The 24,831-nt window shown below is 35.3% G+C and overlaps 1 protein-coding gene across 1 annotated transcript in view; it reads left to right on the top strand.

Annotated features, from left to right (window-relative positions):
• LOC131972265 (vitamin D3 receptor A) overlaps positions 1-24,831 on the top strand; it is a 148,711-nt gene that overhangs the window by 85,500 nt on the left and 38,380 nt on the right. Inside the window, exons 3-4 of the mRNA XM_059334070.1 lie at positions 15,612-15,759; positions 17,716-17,846. Coding sequence (XP_059190053.1) covers positions 15,614-15,759; positions 17,716-17,846 — 277 coding nt within the window. The 5' untranslated portion in view covers positions 15,612-15,613. The remainder of the gene's footprint in view (positions 1-15,611; positions 15,760-17,715; positions 17,847-24,831) is intronic.

Below are 24,831 nucleotides of genomic sequence, written 5' to 3'. Positions count from 1 at the left end.
GTTAGACTTTGTAGGGCAGTATCTTTTTTTTTGCTGGACTAAGCATCTACGTGTTACACATCTTCTCAGCAAAATTCCCACTAAACACTAAATTTCCATCGTCATTCTACTTGAATGGAAAGAATAGAAAGTGAAGTTCTTCCCTGCAGCAGACGGAGCTTCAAACAAAGAGGCTCCTCTTCCACACAATAGTGTGACTTTATTGATCCCTGTGGGGGAATTCTTCACTTTTTCTCTTGTCACCACCACTGAAGGGGTCAAAGGTCAGGGTCAGCCACAGAGCAGCAGCTGGTAGCATCTAGACTAAGCATCTACGTCAGGGGTCCCAAACTCAAATTACCTGGGGGCCGCTGGAGGCAGTATCAAAATGATCAATAAAAGACACAGAATTACTAAAAAAAGACACAAAATGACCAAAGAAGACACAAAAGTATTTAAAAAAAAGACACAAATGACAGAAAAATAACAAAATTACTTTAAAAAGATACAAAATTACTTAAAAAAGACACAAAATTATTTTTAAAAAGACACAAAATTACCAAAAAGACACAAATGACAGAAAAGAACTAAATTACTTAAAAAAGACACAAAATGACCAAAAACAAACTACAGAATTACCTAAATAGACACAAATTTATTAAAAAAGACACAAAATGACCAAAAAAAAGAAACAGAATAACATAAAAAGACACAAAATTACCAAAAAAAGAAACAAAGTTATTAAAAAAGACACAAAATGACCAAAAACAAACCACAGAATTACCAAAATAGACACAAAATTATTTTAAAAGAGACACAAAATTATAAAAAAAAAGAAACAGAATAACAAAAAAGACACAAAATTACCAAAAAAAAGAAACAAAGTTATTAAAAAAGACACAAAATTACCAAAAAAATCACAGAATTACCAAAAAGACACAAAATGACAAAAAACTAAATTACTTAAAAAAGACACAAAATTATTTAAAAAAAAGACACAAAATGACCCAAAGAAAATCACAGAATTACCAAAAAAAAAGACACAAAATTATTTTAAAAAAGACACAAAATTCTTTGTCACCACCACTGGGGGTCAGAGGTCAGAGGTCAGCCACAGCAGCTGGTAGGGACACTTGGTGCTGGTTTTACTGGTGTGAACGCTGGTCCTCACAATCTCTTTAACCTTTCTGCTCCGTCGCCAAGTTCAAACCACTCCAGCCTCACGTGGTCGCTCTGTAAACATGAGATACGACATGTGGGGAACAACAAACAACAAGGTCAAACCACAAGTCTAGACACACTTTTAATGCATTTTTTCAGAGAAGATACTGACTGTGCTTTACATAAACATTAAAAACAGCAAGACATAATTGAAAACAGTAAAAACAGTCCATTAAAACAGGGAAATAGAAATAAAAATACAAATGAGATAAAATAAGATACAGCAGGATAAGAAAATTGATAAAATAATAAAAAGCACGAGTCAAACATTGCGTAGTTAAAAAGTAATGGCAAAGTGAGAGCAAAATGTTCCTTATCACATTTAAAAATATATCGATATATCTTTTATATCGATAAATTGGAATCAGACCATATAAATGACTAGGGTTTGTCATATTTAGTTCTTTTGAAATGTTCGTTATATTTTTCTTTTATAAACATATTATTATATAAACATTTATAACATTTTTATAAAAAAAACATTTCAGAAAAAGATTGGCCTATTTTATCTCATAGGCTTTTTTTTATATATATATATATATTTTTTAATTGTGCACTTTATGGAGCTTTGATTAAAAAAAAAAAAAAAAAAAGCTACTCCTGTTGTTATGCAGTATTTGTGTTCACTTAAATAAACAGTTTCAATAAAACTACTTGTGACATGTCCTATTGACTTTGACTGAACATTTGCTCTCACTTTGCCATGAATATATCAGGATATATATCTTATATTGATATTCAGCCTAAATATATATCGGGATATGACTTTTGGTCCATATTGCCCAGCCCTACTTTGGACCATTTATTGCAAAATCTGTTTATTTTGGGTAAAAATAAATAAATAAATAAATAATTTAAGCATAAATACTCTCGTTCAGTATCATTCACTTGCTGTCTACTTCAATAAAGAATTAAAAAATATATATTAATACAATTTTAATTGCAGCCAAATGCATTATTTCTGCATTATGTGCCATAAAAGTTTCCATAAGGGCGCACTTTGGAAAACATGTACCCAAACTGCAAAAAAGGTGTTTAGTCTAAAAACCAGATAAAACAGTAAATCTGAGGGAAATGATCTTGCTGCATGGACAGATAATTTACCTTGACAAGATTTCTTAAATTAAGATTATTAAATCTAGAAATAAGCATGTTGAACACTTAAAATAAGAAATTAACTCTTAAAACAAGATAAATTAAAGCTGCAAGCAGTGATGAACTGGCCCAAGCAGAGTGACCTGATGATTATTTGGTTCTTACCAAGATAAAAAAAAAACTTTAGTAGGATTTAGAAGTGTTGGATAATTTATCTTGTTTTAAGAGTTAATTTCTTATTTTAAGTGTTCAACATGCTTATTTCTAGATTTAATAATCTTAATTTAAAAAATCTTGTCAAGGTAAATTATCTGTCCATGCAGCAAGATCATTTCCCTCAGATTTACTGTTTTATCTGGTTTTTAGACACCTTTTTTGCAGTGCAAACAGCAATAGATGCATGTCTGTGATATGCCAATATCGATGATAAAATTGGCTCTAGTCTAGCTTATATCAACAAAAAAATAAATTCCCATACGAGGTATATTATAGTATAAAAAGTGGATGTGGCACTCAGTTTTTTCTCTACACAAACCAGTCTTTATATCCACGGCCAGTTTTTCTTTTATTACAGCAGTTATTGACACAAAATATGCTGAAATGATGCTGAAATGCAGCCCACAACATTCTGATTTTATCCGACTTGTTGTTCAGCAACTTCAACTCAACAAAATCCCAAAATAATAATTCAGTCAGCCTGTGGTTAGTGAAAGCATTCCTCCGCCGGTGTAAACAGAACACCAGATGCTCATTAATTATCAGCTCCGTCTCCGTGTCCTAGTGACAGAACGATCAGTCCTGGTGATGATATTTGACGGTGAATCAATACATTGATAAGTCCTCATGCTCCATTTAACACAGGGGTCTCAGAGTCAAAATACCTGGGGGCCGCTGGAGGCAGTAAAATGACCAGAAAAAGACACAAAATTACTAAAAAAAAAGACACAAAATGACTGAAAAAACACTAAATTACTTTAAAAAGACACAAAATGACCAAAAAAAGACACAGAATTATTTTTAAAAAAGACACAAAAAAGACACAAAATGACCAAAAAAGACAAAAAATGACCAAAAAAATGAAATAAAAAAAAGAAACAAAATGACGAAACAGATTTCCCAAAAAAGACACCTTTTTATAAAAGACACAAAATGACCAAAAAAAGACGCAAAATGACCAAGAAAAGACACAAAATTACTAAAAAAGACACAAAGTGACTGAAAAAACACTTAATTACTTTAAAAAGACACAAAATTACCAAAAAAGACTCAACATTTATAAAAAAAGACACAAAATTACCAAAAAATACACAGAATTACCAAAAAACACACAATTTTTTTTACAAAAAGACACAAAATTACCAAAAAAAAGACACAAAATGACAAAACAGACACAAAATGATTAAAAAAAGACGCAAAAAGACACCAAAAAATTAAATTACTTGAAAAAGAAACAAAATGACCAAACAGAATTACCAAAAAAAACACTAAATTATTAAAAAAGACACAAAATTGTTTTTTAAAAATCACAAAATTATTTAAAAAAGACACAATTACCAAAAAAAGACACAGAATCACAAAAAAAGACACAAAATTACCAAAAAAAGACAAAATTATTTAAAAAGACACACAATTATTTTAAAAAGACACAAAATAATTTAAAAAAGACACAAAATTATTAAAAAAGACACAAAATAAAAAAAATAAAAAAAGTAATTAAAGGGACCTTCCACACACAACACGGCAAAGTGCCATTCATATAAAACTCACATTAAACTTTTATATCAAGGTGGGGGCCACAAAATATCGTCACGAGGGCCACAATTGGCCCGCGGGCCGCGAGTTTGAGACCTATGATTTAACAGAAAGCCACACACACACACACACACACACTAGCTGGTAGTCCAGGCCTAGTTAAAGTTTAGTGCATAAAGTTGTGTTATTATTCAGTAAAGACCTCCTCCTCAGTCTAAAGACCTCCTCCTCTGTCTAAAGACCTCCTCCTCTGCTCCTCCTCCAGTCAGGTGCTCTGGTTGTTTCAGCAGCTCTGAGACTCTGTAGGTTTTTAAACTGGAACGTCAGATTTCTGACTGGGGGGAATCCAAACAAATGCAGCACAGTAGTTAGATTTTCCTCCAGGAGGAGCAGAAGGAGGTGGAGGAGTGAAACAGAAGAAAAGCAGACAGAGAGTCACTAGAGAGCTCCATGGAGCTGTCTAAAGCCGTAAACAGGACTGAGTGGGCTCTGTCTATATTGGTGCAGGACTTTACGACGCAGGACGGAGTATTTATCATCAATACACCCACTATATACTGGATGTTTTTACTTTGAAGTACACAGCTGAGGGTTTGAAGCATTTTTATTCTTTAACCCTCTATGCCAGTGGTTCCCAACCTTTTTCTTGAGGGACCCACATTTTTACCATTGTAAACTTTGGCGACCCCCCCATTGTCCATTGCTTCTATGAAGCTGAACTCAATGTAACTTTCATGGTACCCTCTCTTTTTCTTTTTGAGATATTCAGCATTTTCGTCTCCCTGACGCTTCAACATTTTTCCATTAGCTCTGTGTTTCTGTTGCTAGGCAAGGTTACCACTAGGTGAGGATACCGCTAGGTGAGGTTACCACTAGGTGAGGATACCGCTAGGTGAGGTTACCGCTAGGTGAGGATACCGCTAGGTGAGGTTACCACTAGGTGAGGTTACCGCTAGGGGAAGTTACCACTAGGTGAGGATACCGCTAGGTGAGGTTACCGCTAGGTGAGGATACCGCTAGGTGAGGTTACCACTAGGTGAGGTTACCGCTAGGGGAAGTTACCACTAGGTGAGGTTACCGCTAGGGGAAGTTACCACTAGGTGAGGATACCGCTAGGTGAGGTTACCACTAGGTGAGGATACCGCTAGGTGAGGTTACCACTAGGTGAGGTTACTGCTAGGTGAGGTTACCACTAGGTGAGGATACCGCTAGGTGAGGTTACCGCTAGGTGAGGTTACCGCTAGGTGAAGTTACCGCTAGGTAAGGTTACCGCTAGGGGAAGTTACCACTAGGCAAGCATTTTCGTCTCCCTGACGCTTCAACATTTTTCCATTAGCTCTGTGTTTCTGTTGCTAGGTGAGGATACTGCTAGGTGAGGTTACCGCTAGGTGAGGTTACCGCTAGGTGAGGTTACCGCTAGGTGAAGTTACCGCTAGGTAAGGTTACCGCTAGGGGAAGTTACCGCTAGGTGAGGTTACCGCTAGGTGAGGTTACCGCTAGCTGAGGTTACCTCTAGGTGAGGTTACCGCTAGGTGAGGTTACCGCTAGGTGAGGTTACCTCTAGGTGAGGTTACCGCTAGGTGAGGTTACCGCTAGGTGAGGTTACCGCTAGGTGAGGTTACCTCTAGGTGAGGTTACCACTAGGTGAGGTTACCTCTAGGTGAGGTTACCGCTAGGTGAGGTTACCGCTAGGTGAGGTTACCGCTAGGTGAGGTTACCTCTAGGTGAGGTTACCGCTAGGTGAGGTTACCGCTAGGTGAGGTTACCTCTAGGTGAGGTTACCTCTAGGTGAGGTTACCGCTAGGTGAGGTTACCGCTAGGGGAAGTTACCACTAGGTGAGGTTACCTCTAGGTGAGGTTACCGCTAGGTGAGGTTACCTCTAGGTGAGGTTACCACTAGGGGAAGTTACCACTAGGTGAGGTTACCGCTAGGTGAGGTTACCGCTAGGTGAGGCTACTGCTAGGTGAGGTTACCACTAGGGGAAGTTACCGCTAGGTGAGGTTATGGAAGGTCTATGTTACGCATTTTGATGCCAGTTGGGAAAAAACATTTTTTTTGTCTTAACCCATTTAGGCCTAAAACGCCTGGAAGAAATGCCTGTAAAACCTCTGGGCGATTTTAAAATATGCCCCTAAAACCTGAAGTTTTTTATAGTAAGTTTTTTTATTTCTTGATAATAACCAAAATCATCATCAAGAAAACCATGGAAAATGGCTCTTAAAGTAAACTCTTATCAGCTATTTTTGTTGTTATCATTATATTTGTCCAAACAAATGTATCTTTAGTTGTACCAGCCATTAAAATGAAAAAGAAAACAAGGTGTTGTTGTGAAGTGGGAAAGAGTTTCTATGTGTTTCACCCTAAAAACCCCTAAAAGCATGTTTTTACCGTGGGCAACAAAACTTTCCAGGTGTACCGCAGCATTATAATGGACATTACAGGCTGCACCTATAATGGCTCTAATCATTTATATTTTTTTAGAGCTTGAATGGCTTCAGTGCTTCTGAACAGGCTCGGCTGTATTTTGATACATTCTCTGAATTTAATACTAATGGCGTTTATTTGGAAACAGAAAAACAAACTGTTCTCCTGCAGTAAGTAAATAGTGCCACAAACTATATCTGCTGAATGTTTCTTCCAGGTGTTGCGTGGTGATGATGGGGATACAGCAGCTCTGCTGTAATCCGTGTCTTTTTTTAGTCATTTTGTGTCTTTATGTGTCTTTTTTTAGTTATTTTGTGTCTTTATGTGTCTTCTTTTGGTCATTTTGTGTCTTTTTTGTGTCATTTTGTGTCTTTTTTTGTGTCATTTTGTGTCTTTTTTTAGTCATTTTGTGTCTTTTTTTAGTCATGTTGTGTCTTTATGTGTCTTTTTTTGGTCATTTGGTGTCTTTTATGGGTCATTTTGTGTCTTTTTTTAGTTATTTTGTGTCTTTTTGTGTCTTTTTTTAGTCATTTTGTGTCTTTTTTTTTGTCATTTTGTGTCTTTTTTTAGTAATTTGGGGTCTTTTTGTGTCTTTTTTAGTCATTTTGGGTCTTTTTTTGGTGATGATTTCAAAGTTCTGGAAAAGTCCCATGTTGCATTGCGACACTCCCACATGTATTCTGATGCATTTCATTGGCCAAGAGACCGAAAACAGGTGGAAAAAACTACAAATACTACAAAACAACGTATCCAGTAATGCTTTACTGGCTTAAATGGGTTCAGTGAACATAGATACTGTATAACAACAGGAGTACTTTTTTAAAAATCAAAGCTCCATAAAGTGCACATTTAAATAAAAAAAATATCTTAAATAAAAGTAGCGTATGAAATAAAATAGGCCAATCTTTTTTTTTTATATAAATATATTCATATGAGGAAAGAATAACGAACAGAAGCAACAAGGGCAGATAAGTTTACACCTGAGGATGGAGAGCAAAGTGAAACCATGAAGAGGAGAAAGAGACAAAAACAAGATCTTTGTGACGGGATGATGGAAAGGAGATTGTTTGATGCTTTAGTGTTGTTTTACCTGATTCTGAATGCTGTAAAACAGATCCAGAGTGTATTTAACTTGTTCTGTTTGACTGTTTAACTTGCTCCAGTCTGCACATTTCCACCCTGAGGACGAGGCTTTGATGTGGTTCATTTAGTCAAAGTTGGTAAAAATCTGGAAGTTTGCGGTCTGTTTCTCTGTGTTGTGTAACATTATTGACGTAGCAATGGATTCTGATGTTGTGTCAACATGAGCAAGGACTGAGAGTGATAGAGTCACAAGGCTGGAGGGGGGGGTACGAGGTGAACAGTGCACAACAACAACAACAACAACAACACAGGTCCACGTCTAGATCAATAGAAAACCATGCTGGCTAGACCCCAAAGACTCCCAACGACTTCTTCTTTGGGGAGTCAGGATCATATTGTTTTGAGCCAATAAAACTCTCATTCAGAACATTAATATAGCTGTGAACAAATATTTGTTATGTAAAGATACAGGGAAGTAATTACATCCTGAGCCGAGAATGAAGTCACTTGTGTGTGTGTGCGCGTGTGTGTGTGTGTGTGTGTGTGCGCATGTGTGTGTGTGTTACAAAAAAGACACAAAATGACAGAAAAAAACCTAAATTACTTTAAAACGACACAAAATGACCAAAAAAGACACAAAATGACCCAAAAAATTCACTTTATTACCAAAAAAATCACAAAATGACCCAAAAAAGACCCCAAATGACTAAATTACTTAGAAAAAGATACAAAATTACCCAAAAGACACAGAATTACCAAAAAAAATAGACAGAATTACCAAAAAAGACACATTATTAAAAAAAGACACAAAATTATAAAAAAAAGACACAAAATGACCCAAAAGACACAGAATTAGCAAAAAAAACAAACCGTATTATTAAAAAAAAGACACAAAATTACCAAAAAAAGTAATTAAAGGGACCTTCCACACACAACACGGTAAAGTGCCATTCATATAAAACTCACATTAAACTTTCATATCAAGGTGGGGGCCACAAAATATCGTCACGAGGGCCGAAATTGGCCCACGGGCCGCAAGTTTGAGACCCATGCGCCAAAACAAAAACAAAACAGCTATGTGTGTATTGTGAAATACAAGTAAAGTTTTATGAGATGAGCTGTATATAAATAAAAGATAGAGTTCTAGTTCAATATTATATAACTTCTCCTTTCCTGCATTCAGCAGATATTAAGATGCAGAAGGCCACACATGACGACAAAAAGAGCCGTTTCTATTCAAACCATGAAGGTTGCCTGCATAATAAAGCCAATAACTTCATATTTTATTAGTGAGGTATGACTGTGTTTTTTTAATAAATCCAAAGGGAGAATAACAGGAGTGTGTGTGTCTGAATGAAGGTAAATAATGTGTCTAGTTGTCTTTGTGCTGTGAGACGCTGTGACCTTTCACTGTGTAACACGTTTAATGAAGCGTTCTCCACTCACACATTCACTTTTAATGAAAATGGATCCATGAAGAATCCATTAAACTCTGGCTGTTCTGTTTCCTCTTGCAACATCCCTCTTTTGTCTTGGCCACTTCAGTTCGTTTTGTTGGCGAGAAATCATATTAACTGGTACCGAAGCATCCAAATAAACATGAAAGTTTAATAAATCAAACCATCGGCTCTGATGATGATGATGATGATGAAGATATCTCTAGTTTAAAGACGTTTTAGTTGAAACTAATCTCCTCCAACACGTCCACTGATTAGACGACTAATAAAGTAGTTGATTGACAGATAAATATTGGCCGTCTTATTTGATAATCATTCAATCGTTACAATCGTTTGTCATGGAGAAATACCTGCTTTTTTTCTATTTGTGTCACATTAAACTGAATATAAAGGGGGTTTTGTCAAACAGACTTTGAGAAAGTGGGATGGACATGTTGCATTATTTTACTAAAACTAAATAACTTAAAAAAGACACAAAATGACTCAAAAAGACAAAAAAAAAGACACAATATGACTAAAAGAAGGCACAAAATTAACAAAAAACGACACAAAATTACTAAAAAAAGGCACAGAATTACCAAAAAAACACAAAATTATTAAAAAGACACAAAATTATTTAAAAAAGACACAAAATTATTAAAAAAAAGACAAAATTAATTAGAAAAAATACACAAAATTACCCAAAAAAAGACACAAAATTACCAAAAAAGACACAAAATTACCCAAAAAAGACACAAAATTACCAAAAAAGACACAAAATTACCCAGAAAAGACAAAATTACCCAAAAGACACAAAATTACCAAAAAAGACACAAAATTACCCCAAAAAAAACACAGAATTGCCAAGAAAAGACACAAAATTACCAAAAATGACACAAAATTATGAAAAAAGACACAAAATGACCAAAAAAGACACAAAATGATTAAAAAAAGACAAAATGATTTTAAAAAAGACACAAAATGACCAAAATTGTTACGCTAAACACACAAGAGCCAAATCAAATGGAGTCCCACTAGAATAAAAACCAGAGTTGATGACAGGATCACACACAATCACAAGATCACATTTATGTTGGTTTTTCTTTGTTTCTTTTTGGTTCGAAATGTTTTAATCCAGTAAGTCAGAATAAAAATTCAGTTATTATTATCAGGTCATATGGGTGAAAAAATATACCAACATGGCATTTAAACATGTTTTAAGTGGTTTATATAGGCAGGATAAAAAGGATTAAACATGGACAAAATAGCCTAAAACTCCATAGAGTTAAAGTGGTAGAGAGAGAAGTAGAGTTATCTGTCAGCCAGTCAGCAAAAAAAAAACAGTCTGCCCCCTTTTCTTTACCACCTAATCATGCTGACTATAAATAAATAAAAATGCTAATTATCAGAGCGGTGTAACAAATGAGAAACAAGTGAGAGAAGGAACAGAAGGGGCGAAAAAGAGTGACAGAGAAATTATTAAAGAGAGAAATAACAGCAGAGTTGTTAATGACACACCAGGAGCTCACTCACACTGCTGTTAATCAGCACCGCTAATGAAACGCCAGCTTGTTTGTTGTTGTTTTTGCAAATCTGTTTAGATGTTTGTCACCCCCCCCCACACACACACACACACACCCCTCCCCCCCCCCCCCTGCATCTTTTCATTATTCACCTGTTGCTGCGTTTTCGAGAGAAAAAAGGCTGTTTTTGTGACACGATGACTAATGATTTCAGTCTTGTTTTTGTGTCTGTCAGTGTGCGTGCACACACACACACATTCTTGTCCTTCTATCTTTGTGAGGACCCTCATTGTAACAGTGAATTCCCTTGCAAGGTTATAATAGTTTTGGATTTCTTTCATTATTTTTTAGTTTTCATTTCGTTGTGAATTTTTGTTTTCAAATTCAGTTAGTTTTAATGAGGTTTTAGAGTGAGTTTGCTCGTTTTAGTTTAGTTTTTATTAGTTTTTTGTAATGGGGTATTTGTTGGGTGGGAGATTAAAAGAGGTCACAGTAAATTTTTGCCTTTATTTCCTTTGTCTGATCCATCTTCATTATGTATGAAAAAAGTTGACGAAAACGAAAACGAAGGACATTTTCACTATAATTTTAGTTAGTTTTGTAACCACACAATACAGTTTCAGTTAATTGTCATTATCATGTAACCTTTAACCCTTAAAACAAAGTCTGAAATCTCAACAAAAAAAAAAGCCTTTAAAGAAGTGAGGACCGGTCGAAATGTCCTCACTTTGCAAAAACGTCCTCACTCTGTTGGTTAAAATAAAAACGTGTTCCGGTCCTCACTATGTAGGAAGTACAAGAACACACACACACAAACACACACACATTCTTGTACTTCTATCTTTGTGAGGACCCTCATTGGAATAGTGAATTCCCTAGCAAGGTTATAATAGTTTGGGATTTTTTCATTTTTCATTCATTTTTTCATTTAATTTTGCTGTGAATTTTTGTTTTCAAATTCAGTGAGTTTTAATGAGTTATTGGAGTGAGTTTGCTAGTTTTAGTTTAGTTTTTATTTTTGAAATGATTTAGTTTTAGTTTAGTTTTAGTGTTTTTGTAATGGGGTATTTGTTGGGTGGGAGATTAAAAGAGGTGTTCCGGTCCTCACTATGTAGGAAGTACAAGAACACACACACACACACACACACACACACACACACACACACACACACACACGTTTATGAATGAGAGCTGGTGTTTTGGACTCACAGACAAAGACAGTCAAGTGCATCTCTGTTATTCGTGTGTGTGTGTGTGTTTTAGTGCGTGTCCAGTTTTCCCGCTGCAGTGCATTCTGGGTAATGGCGCTGTGTGTTTGCATGTTAGTGTTTTCCTGGGAACCGGCGCTGACGCTCCAACTGGCCACCACGTAATGAGAGCTAATGGAGTCTGACTCTGTTTGTCTCCATCCTTCCCTCTCACCTGCCTCCTCCTCCTCCTCCTCCTCCTCCTCCTCCTCCTCTCTTTCTTTATTCTCTCCATCCATCCATCCATCCATGGCTTCACCGCATCACTCCTCCTATCTCTGTGTCCTCGTTTGACTCCATCACAGTCCTACTTTTCTGCACGTCAACTCCCCCTCAGGCTATATTCTGCAGCCACGTGACTCCTCCATGCTGCGCCTCAGTTTATAGCATGCACCCCTCCTCTTTTTGTCCTCATTTCGTTGTCTTCCCCTCAGATGACCTCTCTCTCTCTTTTTCTCTCTCTCTCTCTCTCTCTCTCTCTCTCTCTCTCTCTCTCTCTCTCTCTCTCTCTTGTTTTGCGTACTGGAGAAGTGCTTGGTCAATTTGTGTCTGTTTTGATAATTTTGTGTCATTTTTGCATCTATTTTTGATAGTTTTGTGTCTTTTTCAGTTATTTTACATGTATTTTTGGTCAATTTGTGTCCATTTTGATAATTTTGTGTCATTTTTGCATCTATTTTTGATTGTTTTGTGTCTTTTTCGGTCATTTTACATGTATTTTTGGTCAATTTGTGTCTATTTTGATAATTTTGTGTCATTTTTGGTCATTTTTGCATCTATTTTTGGTCAATTTGTGTATATTTTGATAATTTTGTGTAATTTTTGGTCATTTTTGCATCTATTTTTGGTAGTTTTGTGTCTTTTTCGGTCATTTTACATGTATTTTTGGTCAATTTGTGTCTATTTCGATAATTTTGTTTCATTTTTGGTCATTTTTGCATCTATTTTTGGTTGTTTTGTGTCTTTTTCGGTCATTTTTACATGTATTTTTGGTCAATTTGTGTCTATTTTGATCATTTTGTGTCATTTTTGGTCATTTTTAATCTTTTTTTGGTAGTTTTGTGTCTTTTTCGGTCATTTTACATGTATTTTTGGTCAATTTGTGTCTGTTTTGATAATTTTGTGTCATTTTTGGTCATTTCTGTATCTATTTTTGGTAGTTTTGTGTCTTTTTCGGTCATTTTTACACATATATCACTTGAAGGCCCACACAGTTTGTCATTTTCATCCCTTTATTCTCTCTTCTTGCCTCATTGTTTTCTTCTACGAGTATTTTTCAACCATCTTTGCTTCTCGTTTCCTCCACCAGCCTTTTTTCCCTTCGTGCCTCTTTTTCTTTCCTTTTACCCCTCCGCTCCGTCTCTCTCTCTCTCTCTCTCTCTCTCTCTCTCTCTCTCTCTCTCTCTCTCTCTCTCTCTCTCATGGTGCTGTTGTGTCCACAGGCCCTGATCTCTCTCTGTTTACTTGCAACTGAATGTAAAATGTATGTTTTTAGTCGGGCCAGAATATTTGACCTGAGAACAGCGAGAAGTAATTTTTTTCACATGTATTTTTAGTATACCATTGAATAATGATGAATAAATTAGCTTAAGCAACAAACATATTGATTATTTTTGTTCAAGTCCAACAGACCAGTGCAATTTTTGCCATTAAGTGTAGCAATAGCATATTTATAAATATAGTACATTTCATAAATTCAGGTAGCCTATAGGTAGGTAGACCTTCTGTAAACTAGAATACTTTGGTTTTTTAAGTGAAACACAATCCACGCTAGCTACCACACTAGCCGCTAGCTGCTATATGTTTAGCATTGAGGTGATACTTGAGGCTGGATGTGCTGCTATGGTGATATGTGAATTCCTTGTTGCCTAGCAACACAACCATGCTCTTATGGACGCTTCCATCCGTTGGTTTTTAGTAACTAAATGTCCCATCATCCACGGGGCCAACCAAAGGTCTCATCAGCTTCTTCCTTCATGTTCACTGTGGTTTGTTGTTGTCTCAACTCATCAACGCTAGTTGGTGCTCCAGTATAATCGGTCCTCCTGAAACTCATCCAGTGAGAAACGTTCCGCGGTGCAAAGATAAGTGATTAAAATGCGTCAATTTTTTTTAACGCGTTAATTTTTGTGTAATTAATTAATCTTAATTAACACGTTAAAGTCCCGGCCCAACAGTTTTGGTTGATTTAAAAGTATACATTTTGTGTTTGAAATTGGCTTGTTTATATATATTATATATATATATATAATATATTATATTATATTGATATATTGCCCAGCCCTAAAACGTACCAAAATTGGACATTCCCATCACTTTGTTACATGTTTAGTCTTTCCCCTTCAATTTTTTTTCTATTTTACTTTTAAAAAGAAAAAAACCTTTACTGTAAATGTTTCACTTTTCAGTATTGGCCTGTATTAGTATGTTCTATTGGTATATATTATCATATAGGAGTGTGCCATATTGTATCTTTTTCATGATTATACCGCTATAATTTTTTTCTGATAAAAAAATAATGCATATCGTGATAATCTTTTAGGGCCATATCGCCCACCCCTACTATCATAGCATGCCTACTTTGCCTTTGTGTTACATGAGTTAGAAAAGATAAATTCAACTGAATCCTCAATTTAATATATAGTTTTATTATAGTTAATATTTTACCTTTTTATATGTTCATATTTGTATCCTATGTTAACATTTTCAAGTTCCAAAACAGTTCATTGAGCATATTTGTGAGTTTTATTGTAGTAAATAGTGTGATTTTTCAACTCGGATTTCATGATTTTTGGGCTCAATGTGTTAATAAAGTAGGTTAAAGTGAGAAAATAACTGTCAGATCATATAGGTGAAGAAAAAATGGATACCAAATATGGGTATAGTAAACATTTTTTTATGTGGTACATGAAGGGCAAAATGAAAAGTATTCAAAAACGGCCAAAATGGGCTCAGAGCCCAGAGATTTAACATATTTTTGTGTGTTTAAATCAAAGTTTTTTCTTGCCAATGTGGTTTCGCTAGCTTAGCAGAAACATATTCATGAGGTCACATCATCGTATGACCAAATCAGAGTGTGTTTGTCAGTCCTGTGTGACTTATAACACACATTTTACACACATTTACTCACATAAACCCTCTGATCAAACCTACAATCTACCGTCCCTCACCCTGAATCATGTTTCTCTCCTCTCCTTGTGGACTTCCTAAGTTCCCTCATCAAGTCCATCAGATCTTTGTGTCCAGATTGATATGGATTAGTTTGCTTGCAGTTGGCTGGTTGGTGTGTGTTACTCTGCTGCTGTATATTTCATAACTAAGAGACGTCCAGATGGTGTGAAAGTGGAAAAATGAGCACTTTTCATTTTGGCAGTGTTAAATGTATCAGTCATTTCCCAGCCTTTGGCAAAAAGCCCTCTTTTCTCTAATTAATTCAACACTGCAAATTCATGTTTCTTAATATTTTGTGTATGTGTATATTCATCTGTGTGTGTGTGTGTGAGTGCCTACGTCTGCTGAGTGACTCAACCAATAGCTGAGAGAGTCAGAGCGTGGCTGTCAATGCCTTTTGCTAAATATGCTAATAGCCTGACACCTGTTTGTATAAGAAGAGGAAAACACACACCTCCCCATCAAACACTCCCACACACACACCAGCAGAGGAAAAGCTCACTGATATTAAGCTTTGGGTGAGATTGGTGACATTCATGGATGCACAAAGGCAGTAAACATTCTTCCCCTTTTGATGTTTTATAGTGTTGAACTCGTAAACGAGGAGTGGGCGAGCAATCCTCTCATCCTTTCTTCTCTCTCTCTTTTGTTGTTGTTGTTTTTTTTTTTTCCTCGGCAGTGATGGAGCCCATGACGGTGACCACGTCGGTGGTCGGACCGGACGAGTTCGACCGCAACGCCCCGAGGATCTGCGGCGTGTGCGGCGACAAGGCCACCGGCTTCCACTTCAACGCCATGACGTGTGAGGGCTGCAAGGGATTCTTCAGGTGGGTGAATCACAGTGTTTTCATGGTCTTTCTGAGTGTTTTTAAACCTTGTTGGATGATGGAGTTGCAGCAAATTAGTGCTGGTGAGCTGCCTTTCCATGCATCTTTACATATCAGATTAAAAAAAAAGATATATTTTTTATATTGGTATGTCGCCCAGCCCTATTCTGAAGAATGTGAGGTGTTATTAGCTGCCTTTCCATGCCTCTTTATGTTTTATTTTGCACTTTAACTGTGACTTTTCTGCCAAATTTTGTTAGTCAAGACTGTGACTGTGCAATATGGTCTAATTCCATATCATATTTAAAAATATATCAATATATTTTTTTATATTTTTTATATCGGTATGTCGCCCAGCCCTACTTTGATGAATGTGAGGTGTTATTAGCTGCCTTTCCATGCATCTTTATGTTTTATTTTGCACTTTAACTGTGACTTTTCTGCCAAATTTTGTTTTTCAAGACTGTAAATGGTTACATTATGTTACAAGTAATTAAGTTTTATCTCTAATATCCCACATTAGAGTCTAGAAATTAGACGTATATTATATCAATATATTGCCCAGCCCTAAGTTAAAGTTGAAGCCAAATATGACATGTCGCAAGTAGTTTTATTGAAACTGTTTATTTAAGTGCACATAAATACTGTATAACAACAGGAGTACCTTTTTTTTTTTTTTTTAAATCAAAGCTCCAAAAAGTGCACATTTAAATAAAGAAATATCTTAAATAAAAATAGCCTATGAAATAAAATAGGCCAATCTTTTTCGGAAATAAATATATTTATATGAGAAAAGAATAACGAACATTACAAAAGAACTGAATATGACAAACCCTAGTAAGAGCAGCTTTTATATATGAAGAAAAACACTGTATCGATACGTGCAATATGGTCTAATTCCATATCACATTAAAAAATATATCGATATATTTTTATATCGGTATATTGCCCAGCCCTACTCTGACGAATGTGAGGTGTTATTAGCTGCCTTTCCATGCATCTTTATGTTTTATATTACACTTTTGCTGTGACTTTTCTGCCAAATTTTGTTTGTCAAGACTGTAAGTGGTTACAATCAGTTACAAGTCATTAAGTTTTATTTTTAATATCCCATATTAGAGTCTAGAAATTAGACATATATTATATCAATATATTGCCCAGCCCTATTCTGACGATTGTGAGGTGTTATTAGCTGCCTTTTCATGCATCCTTCCATCTCACATTTAACCCTTTGATGCACAACATGGTCTAAAGTGACCCGACTAAGTTTTTATATTCTATATCTTTGCAATAAATTAATTTCATCATTCAGTATTGCAGGTTTTCCTCATTTAACTTGTTTTTGATCATCATAAATCCTAATTTTTTGTTTTCATGTCTTACTTTTTGAATAAAACCCCTTTTTTATCACTACGATTCTAATGCATAAGGTCATTTTTGACCCATGTTGTGCTTTAGAAGGTGTTTATATGTTGTCACCAATTTAAAACCTGACAAAGAAGACACAAATATTAACTATCCAATTTTGTTAAATTGGTGTTTTTCCAATGGAAATTATTATTTGGTGGCTCTAATAAGTCTCAAATGTTAAAATATGTGATTTTTCCAAAGTAATCTGGTGGTTCTAACAACTCTTTTAAAGTTAAACCTTCAAAATAAGACAAACATAGTTACACATATACTCAAATTATTAATTCAGTGAATCACTTTTTGTATCACTAAGCTTCTAATGCACAAGGTCAACTTGATATAATAATACAAAAAAATATTTTTCTTCATAAAGTATGAAAGGAAAAATGGATATGTTGTGCATAAAACAGCATGTTATGTTGTGCATCAATGGGTTAAAAATCCTATGCATGAAAGCTGTATTATTATGGTCAATATGTGTTCTGTGTGAGCCAGCAGAGAGAATAAACGGTGGATAATGAGTTGATTGATTATCTCCTTGAACAGGCGCAGCATGAAGCGTAAAGCCTCCTTCACCTGCCCGTTCAACGGGAGCTGCACCATCACCAAGGACAACCGGCGCCACTGCCAGGCCTGCCGCCTCAAACGCTGCATCGACATCGGCATGATGAAAGAGTGTGAGTAGACTGGTTTATTTCTCTGCTGCTGCTGATTTCATCAAGTCGTAGCTTGAGATGGAGGTGTGGAGTTAAAAGCTGCTGTTTTCATGCTTTATTTCAGCTTCGCATTGAACACAGAACTATCTGATGAATGATGATTCGACTTATTTATAACTAGTGGTGTGCCATAAAATAATAAAAAAAACTGCTTATCATGATATTGGCAACATTCCTACTTGCTTCTTACTTCTTGACTTTACTTCCCTTGAATTTTTTTCCTTAAATTCAAAGTCATTTGTAAATGTTTCACTTTTCAGCATTGGCCTCTATTAGTATATTCTATTGGTATATATTATCATATAGGGGTTTGCCATTCGAGATTATAGCGGTATAATTTTTTTTCTGAGTTAAAAAAACGCATAAAATGATATTGGCAACATTCCTACTTCTTGACGTAGTGGCGTAAGGGTTTCCATTAATTACCTAGACCAGGGATGGGCAACTGGAGGCCCGGGGGCCGCATACGGCCCTCACCCTCACTTGAAGTGGCCCTCAGTGCAACTACATGCATTTGAGCATGAAATCTTCATAAAATTACATTATTTTGCGTGTCTCTGCTCAGCAGAGTGTCCGTAGGTCAGTCAAACCCCGACCCACCTCTCTGTGCTCCTTCGAGACATGAGGCACATTCACACACTGAATATACCGAGCTGCTGTGCCTACCTGTCTTTATCAGTCCCGTCCCCACATCATCTCTACATGCGCGCGCCGAACTAAATCCTATCAACCTATCCGGGCCGTCAGAGGTCCAAACAAACTGCTGCATTATGCCGTTCGTTAGCCGTTCGAGCTAACATTAGCTAACAATTAAAGCTGTGTTAATCACAAAAAGCTGCAATTACTTCCTGTCGCTAAACACACGCAGCTTTCAAAATAAGAGCACAGTTTGTTAGATCCACTGCAGAATTTACAAGAATACTGTCAAAATAAGATGCCTTAAATAAAACATGCAAGAACTTTTATTCTCCTTTACAATAATTAATTAAAATATGCAATGATAAGATCAGTGAATATGATGGAATGGTGGCATTAGAATGTGTGAAAGGCACCAAATTTGGGATTTTATGAAAAAAAATTCTCCAGGGGGGCACCCAGACCCCCCGAACCAGCTGGTATTTAACACTGTCTGGCTGCTCCATGTCCTAGTGGAAACCATGTTGACTGTGAAAAATGTTATGTGAGGTGTTTGCTCACATTTAGTTTAAAAGTGGACCAGATTGATGCATTTTACTTAAAAATGTACACATTTTTTCTCCTGGTGGGGCCCTCGGACCCCCTAAATGGTTATTTATATTAATATTAGCTAATACTCAAGAGTCAAGAGTATTATTTGTAGTTTTATTTATTCATACAGACTAAAAAAAAAACATATTTTCTATATCTATTCCAGTATTTTGTAATAGAATATCAAGAATATCCTTATCGCAAAAATACCCTGAAATATGGTGATAATCTTTTATCGCCCAGCCCTATTTCTAACGCTGTTTTTTTTTTACAATGACAATACTTGGATCCAGTCCTATCTAGGTCACATTACATTCATATTCTACACTTTACACTCATAACCACCATTATATGACCAGAAAAGACATGATAATGTCGTGTAATTGCCACATTAGCAAGGTAAGATTTCTAAAGGTTGATTATAAGGCAGGGCAACATGTTTACAACCTCTTGAAAATCCTTTGATCTAATATTAATTGAAGCATCTGAAGCTTCCTGTGATGCTGCAGCCAATGTTGCATGAGACATAACACGACTTCTTTTTTTTTCTACTTGACCAGACAAGAGTCTAAAAAAATTACTAAATTACTAAAAAAAAGTTTTTTTTTTTGTAATTTTAATGTCTTTTTTGGTCATTTTGTGTCTTTTTTAAGCAATTTAGTTTTTTTCTGTAATTTTGTCTTTTTTGGCCATTTTGTGTCTTTTTCTAGTAATTTTGTGTCATTTTGTGTCTTTTTTGGTCATTTTTTTGTCTTTTAAGCAATTTAGTTTTTTTCTGTCATTTTGTGTCTTTTTTGGTCATGTTGTGTCTTTTTTAAGCAATTTGTTTTTTTTCTGTCATTTTGTGTCTGTTTTGTAATTTTGTGTCTTTTTCTAATAATTTTGTGTCTTTTTTAGTAATTTTGTGTCTTTTTCTAATAATTTTGTTAGCAACCTCTTGAAAATCATTTGATCTAATATTAATTGAAGCATCTGAAGCTTCCTGTGATGCTGCAGCCAATGTTGCATGAGACATAACACGACTTCTTTTTTTTTCTACTTGACCAGACAGTATTTTAGTCCATTCCTCGGCTTATTACACAAATAGCCGGTTAGAGGAAAGCAGCCTGCAGTTCTGTTTAATGAGTTGTTGTGTCTGGATCACCTAATAGCTTTTCTTTCTTTCTGTCTTCCTTTTTTTTTTTTTTTTTTAACATGTCAGCTTCCAATTAGGACAGTAAAGTAAATAAAACTCTTCCATATATTGGTATCTTAACAATATCAGTGTGTATATTTTCCAATATGAGACATTTTTACACAACATATAATGTAAAAAAAAACATAGACTGTATATAAATAATGGGCGTACTGATAAACTGTCATTAAGTGAAAATACAGTGAAAGGGTCAAAATGATGAGACCAAACTGCTAAACCTCCTTTTTTATATCTATATAACGTTATATATAACTTTATTGACACGTTGCCATGGATACGCATTGTTCTGCTTCTCTCCTGGTGACGGCTCTCCTTGTTAGTGACCTGTCAATCAAAGGTAGCCCCGCCCCAAATCATACGATTCTTTATCTTCTATTTTCTTCTAAATGGGGCCATTATTTACACTATTAACATCAGATTGTCTTGAAGAAGATTTTTTACTAGTGATTGAGACCATAGTGTTGTCCTAAAAAACATTCTGAGGTAATAAATCAAGTGAGAAGTTTTCTCATTTTGTATTGAAATGAATGGACTAAAAAGAAGTGGAAATGTTATGTAATTTGGTGTCTTTCATTAATAATTCTGTGTCTTTTTTGGTAATTTTGTGTCTTTTTTTGGCAATTTTGTGTCTTTTTTGGTAATTTTGTGTCTTTTTTTTAGTAAATTTGTGTCTTTTTTTTGTAATTTTGTGTCTTTTTTTTGTAATTTTGTGTCTTTTTCTAATAATTTTGTGTCTTTTTTAGTAATTTTGTGTCTTTTGTTAGTAATTTTGTGTCTTTTTTTGGTAATTTTTTGTCTTTCTAATAATTTTGTGTCTTTTTTTGGTCATTTTGTGTCTTTTTTAAGTAATTTAGTGTTTTTTCAGTCATTTTGTGTCTTTTTTTGGTCATTTTGTGTCTTTTTTTAAGCAATTTAGTTTTTTCTGTCAATTTGTGTCTTTTTTTATAGTATTTTTTGTGTCTTTTTTAAAGTAATTTAGTTTTTTTTGCTCATTTTGATACTGCCTCCAGCGGCCCCCAGGTAATTTTTGGAGTTTAAGACCCCTGCTGTAATTTATGCTATCCTCCTGATAATCACAATTATATCTAATATTACGACATTGTATTTTTATTTTTACTTGCTTTTAAATAATCTGTCACTTAAAAAAAAAAGCTTAATAAATGTATTTTTAGATGTACCAAGCGGCTGCAGAGATTAGTGTCGGGTTGGCTGCTGCAGGCACTAAACCGGTTTCCTGCTTTAATCTAATATTTAAAGACATTCAGGAAGGACAGCAGCCAATAGAATCAATGAGCTGCTTGTAAATTGATCTGATTTGGAACGAGGAGACAGTCGATAGTGGATATGCATAAGACACGCTGGCTGCACCATATGCTTTACTCACACTGGGGTCAAATACAAGCTGAAAATTAGGATTTAATCCTCCTTTTATCCTCCCAGACGGGCTTTTTTTCATCCTCAGTTCAGTTTAGATGGTATGAATCAAAGTGTCGTCATTTGTTTTTACTGAAAGGAGTTTTATTGTGTGTGTTTGACACAGTTCTGCTGTGAACCATGTTGTTTATGCAGACAGCAGCAGTGTAATACAAGAAGGAGGCGGCGAAGGCAGAATGAGACATCAGCTCGCTGCCGTTAACACCAAACGACACCTTGTCACAACTAATTCATAATTACACACTCTTTATTCTGCATGTTGACAAATTAGCACATTTTGCGCTCAAGCAGTCCTCCAGGGAGCAAGGAAGCACCTTTTTTTCTCCTTTTTTAACCCTTTGATGCACAACATATAAACCCCTTCTAATGCAGAACATGCTAACTGTGTATGAAAGACCAAAAATTATTTAAAAAAGACACAAAATGACTCAAAAAAGACACAAAATGACCAAAAAGGACACAGAATTACCAAAAAAGACACAATTTTTAAAAAAAATGACACACAATTATTACAAAAGGCACAAAATGACCCTAAAAATACACAAAATGACCAAAAAAGACACAAAATGACCAAAAAAAACACAAAATTACCCAAAAAAGACACAAAATGACAGAAAAAAACCTAAATTACTTAAAAAAGAAACAATATGACCCCAAAATAGAAACAAAATGACCAAAAAAGACGCAAAATTATTTTAAAAAGACACACAATTATTAAAAAAGACACAAAATGACCCAAAAAAAGACACAAAATGACCAAAAAAGACACAACATGACAGAAAAAAAACCTAAATTACTTAAAAAAGAAATAAAATGACCAAAAAAAGACACAAATTTAACTTTAAGAGTTGTTAGAACCACCAGATTACATTGGAAAATCACATATTTTAACATTTGAGACCTCACGCGGGCCGGACAAGGTAATTTTGTGTCTTTTTCTAATAATCTTGTCTTTTTTTTAGTAATTTTGTGTCTTTTTTTGGTCATTTTGTGTCTTTTTTAAGCATTTTAGTTGTTTTCTGTCATTTTGTGTCTTTTCCTTTAATAATTTTGTTTAGAGGGAATGAATGAAAGAAAGAAAGAAGGAAGCCGGGGGGGTTAAAGTCCGCTTCAACAATGGCTCTCTTTCTTCAGATAGAAGCACAATGCTCTGGCCCACATTTCCTTTCACAAACACTGTGTGTGTGTGTGTGTGTGTGTGTGTGTGTGTGTGTGTGTGTAAGAGAGAAGATGCAGGCCAGGGTTCAGGCTGCTGATAACCACTGTGTTGACCACAAACAGCCACATGACACTGTGGTGTCTGTGTCTCATTGAGAAAAGATGAGAGCAGAGCGACGGGAGGGAGGGAGGAGCGAGACGTATCGCTATAAAACGCTCTCTTTGTCTCAGTATTCAGGTTAGTGGGCTGGAGGAAGTCTCTCTACTCTCTGTGGACTGTTACAGCTGCTTTTAGACTCTGTTTGTTGACACTAGAGGACTTCAAGGCTTTGTTCATATTCTGTACTAGCCTAGGGCTGGGCAATATGGACCAAAAGTTATATCCTGGTATATTTAGGCTGAATATCGATGTATGATATATATAGCAAATGTTCAGTCAAAGCCACTAAACCAGGGGTCTCAAACTCAAATTACCTGGGGGCCACTGGAAGCAGTATCAAAATGACCAAAAAAAGACACAAAATTACTAAAGAAAGACACAAAATGACAGAAAAAAAAAACTAAATTACTTAAAAAAGACACAAAATGACAGAAAAAAAGACACAAAATTACAAAAAAAGACACAAAATCACAGAAAAAAAACGTAAATTACTTAAAAAAAGACACAAAATTACAGAAAAAAAAACTGAATTACTAAAAAAAGACACAAAATGACCAAAAGAAGACGCAAAATTACTAAAAAGGAAAAAGACACAAAATGACAGAAAAAACCCTAAATTACTTTAAAAAAGACACAATAACAGAAAAAAACCTGAATTACTAAAAAAACACACAATATGACTGAAAAAAAGACACAAAATGACCGAAAAAAGACACAAAATTACCAAAAAAAAGACACAAAATTACTACAAAAAGACACAGTACAGAACTTAAGTAAATGTACTTAGCTACATTCCACCACTGCACATAGGAAAGCCTCTTTGTATTGTCCAGTGTGGCTTAAATACTTTTAAGTATTTCTCATTTAATTATATCCTATTATATCCTTAAAAATATTTTTTTATGCATAAATGGCAGAAAATTGTGTTTCTGCAAAGGTACTCAGCAGGCTGCTTTCTGAAACCAATAACTTTATACTCAAGTAAAGTCCAAGAACCTCAAAATTGTCCTGAAGTCCAGTATTCAGCATGGCTTTGCCCTGATCTAAAAGTGGTTTATTTTCTTTCTTCCATGATAAATGTACGATATGCATTTGATGATGTAAAGCAAAAGCAGAATCAAAGTCCCTCATTGGATCTGCGTTCCTGCTGTTAAACAGACCGATCTTTATGTTGCGTGGTTGATAGATGACACACAGACTGTATGGATAAACATCATGCGCCTCCACTCACTAAAATATGAAATATAAAAACCCTCCAGCCTTCCTGTGCAGACGTGATCTTGTGCATCTGCTCATGACTGAGCTCATGTTTTAGTTTATTTTTAACGACTTCAAATAAATATATCTGGGTTCAGGAGGTCATTGTTGATGGTCTTTGATGTGGATACAGAGGCTCAAAATGAGTCAGTTTCTGCTCTATTATAGTCTTATTATATACACATAGGGCTGATATATTTAAGTTTTAAATCTAAATCTAAACATTTTAAGTTTTGTTTTTGAGTTTGCTCAACTCTGAATTCAGATTTTTGTCAACTCAACTGTAAGTTATACTAATTTATATATTTATATATTTTTTAATCCTTACTTCTGCTAACTTCTGCAATGTGCTGAATTGGCACGATTGTAACGCCTCTATGAAATGTCAGCTAATGTTGCGACCACAATTTTGAGTTAGCATTGATACGCTAATGGCTACTCTTGTAGCTGTAACAAGCCTCTAGCATCAGTTAGCCACTAGCATCAGTTAGCCTCTAGCATCAGTTAGACGCTAG

The sequence above is a fragment of the Centropristis striata genome, chromosome 5 (genome assembly GCF_030273125.1).
Source record: "Centropristis striata isolate RG_2023a ecotype Rhode Island chromosome 5, C.striata_1.0, whole genome shotgun sequence".
Classification (NCBI taxonomy): domain Eukaryota; kingdom Metazoa; phylum Chordata; class Actinopteri; order Perciformes; family Serranidae; genus Centropristis; species Centropristis striata.
The sequence above is the reverse complement of the archived record's forward strand: the minus strand, read 5'-3'. Positions and strand labels throughout refer to the sequence as shown.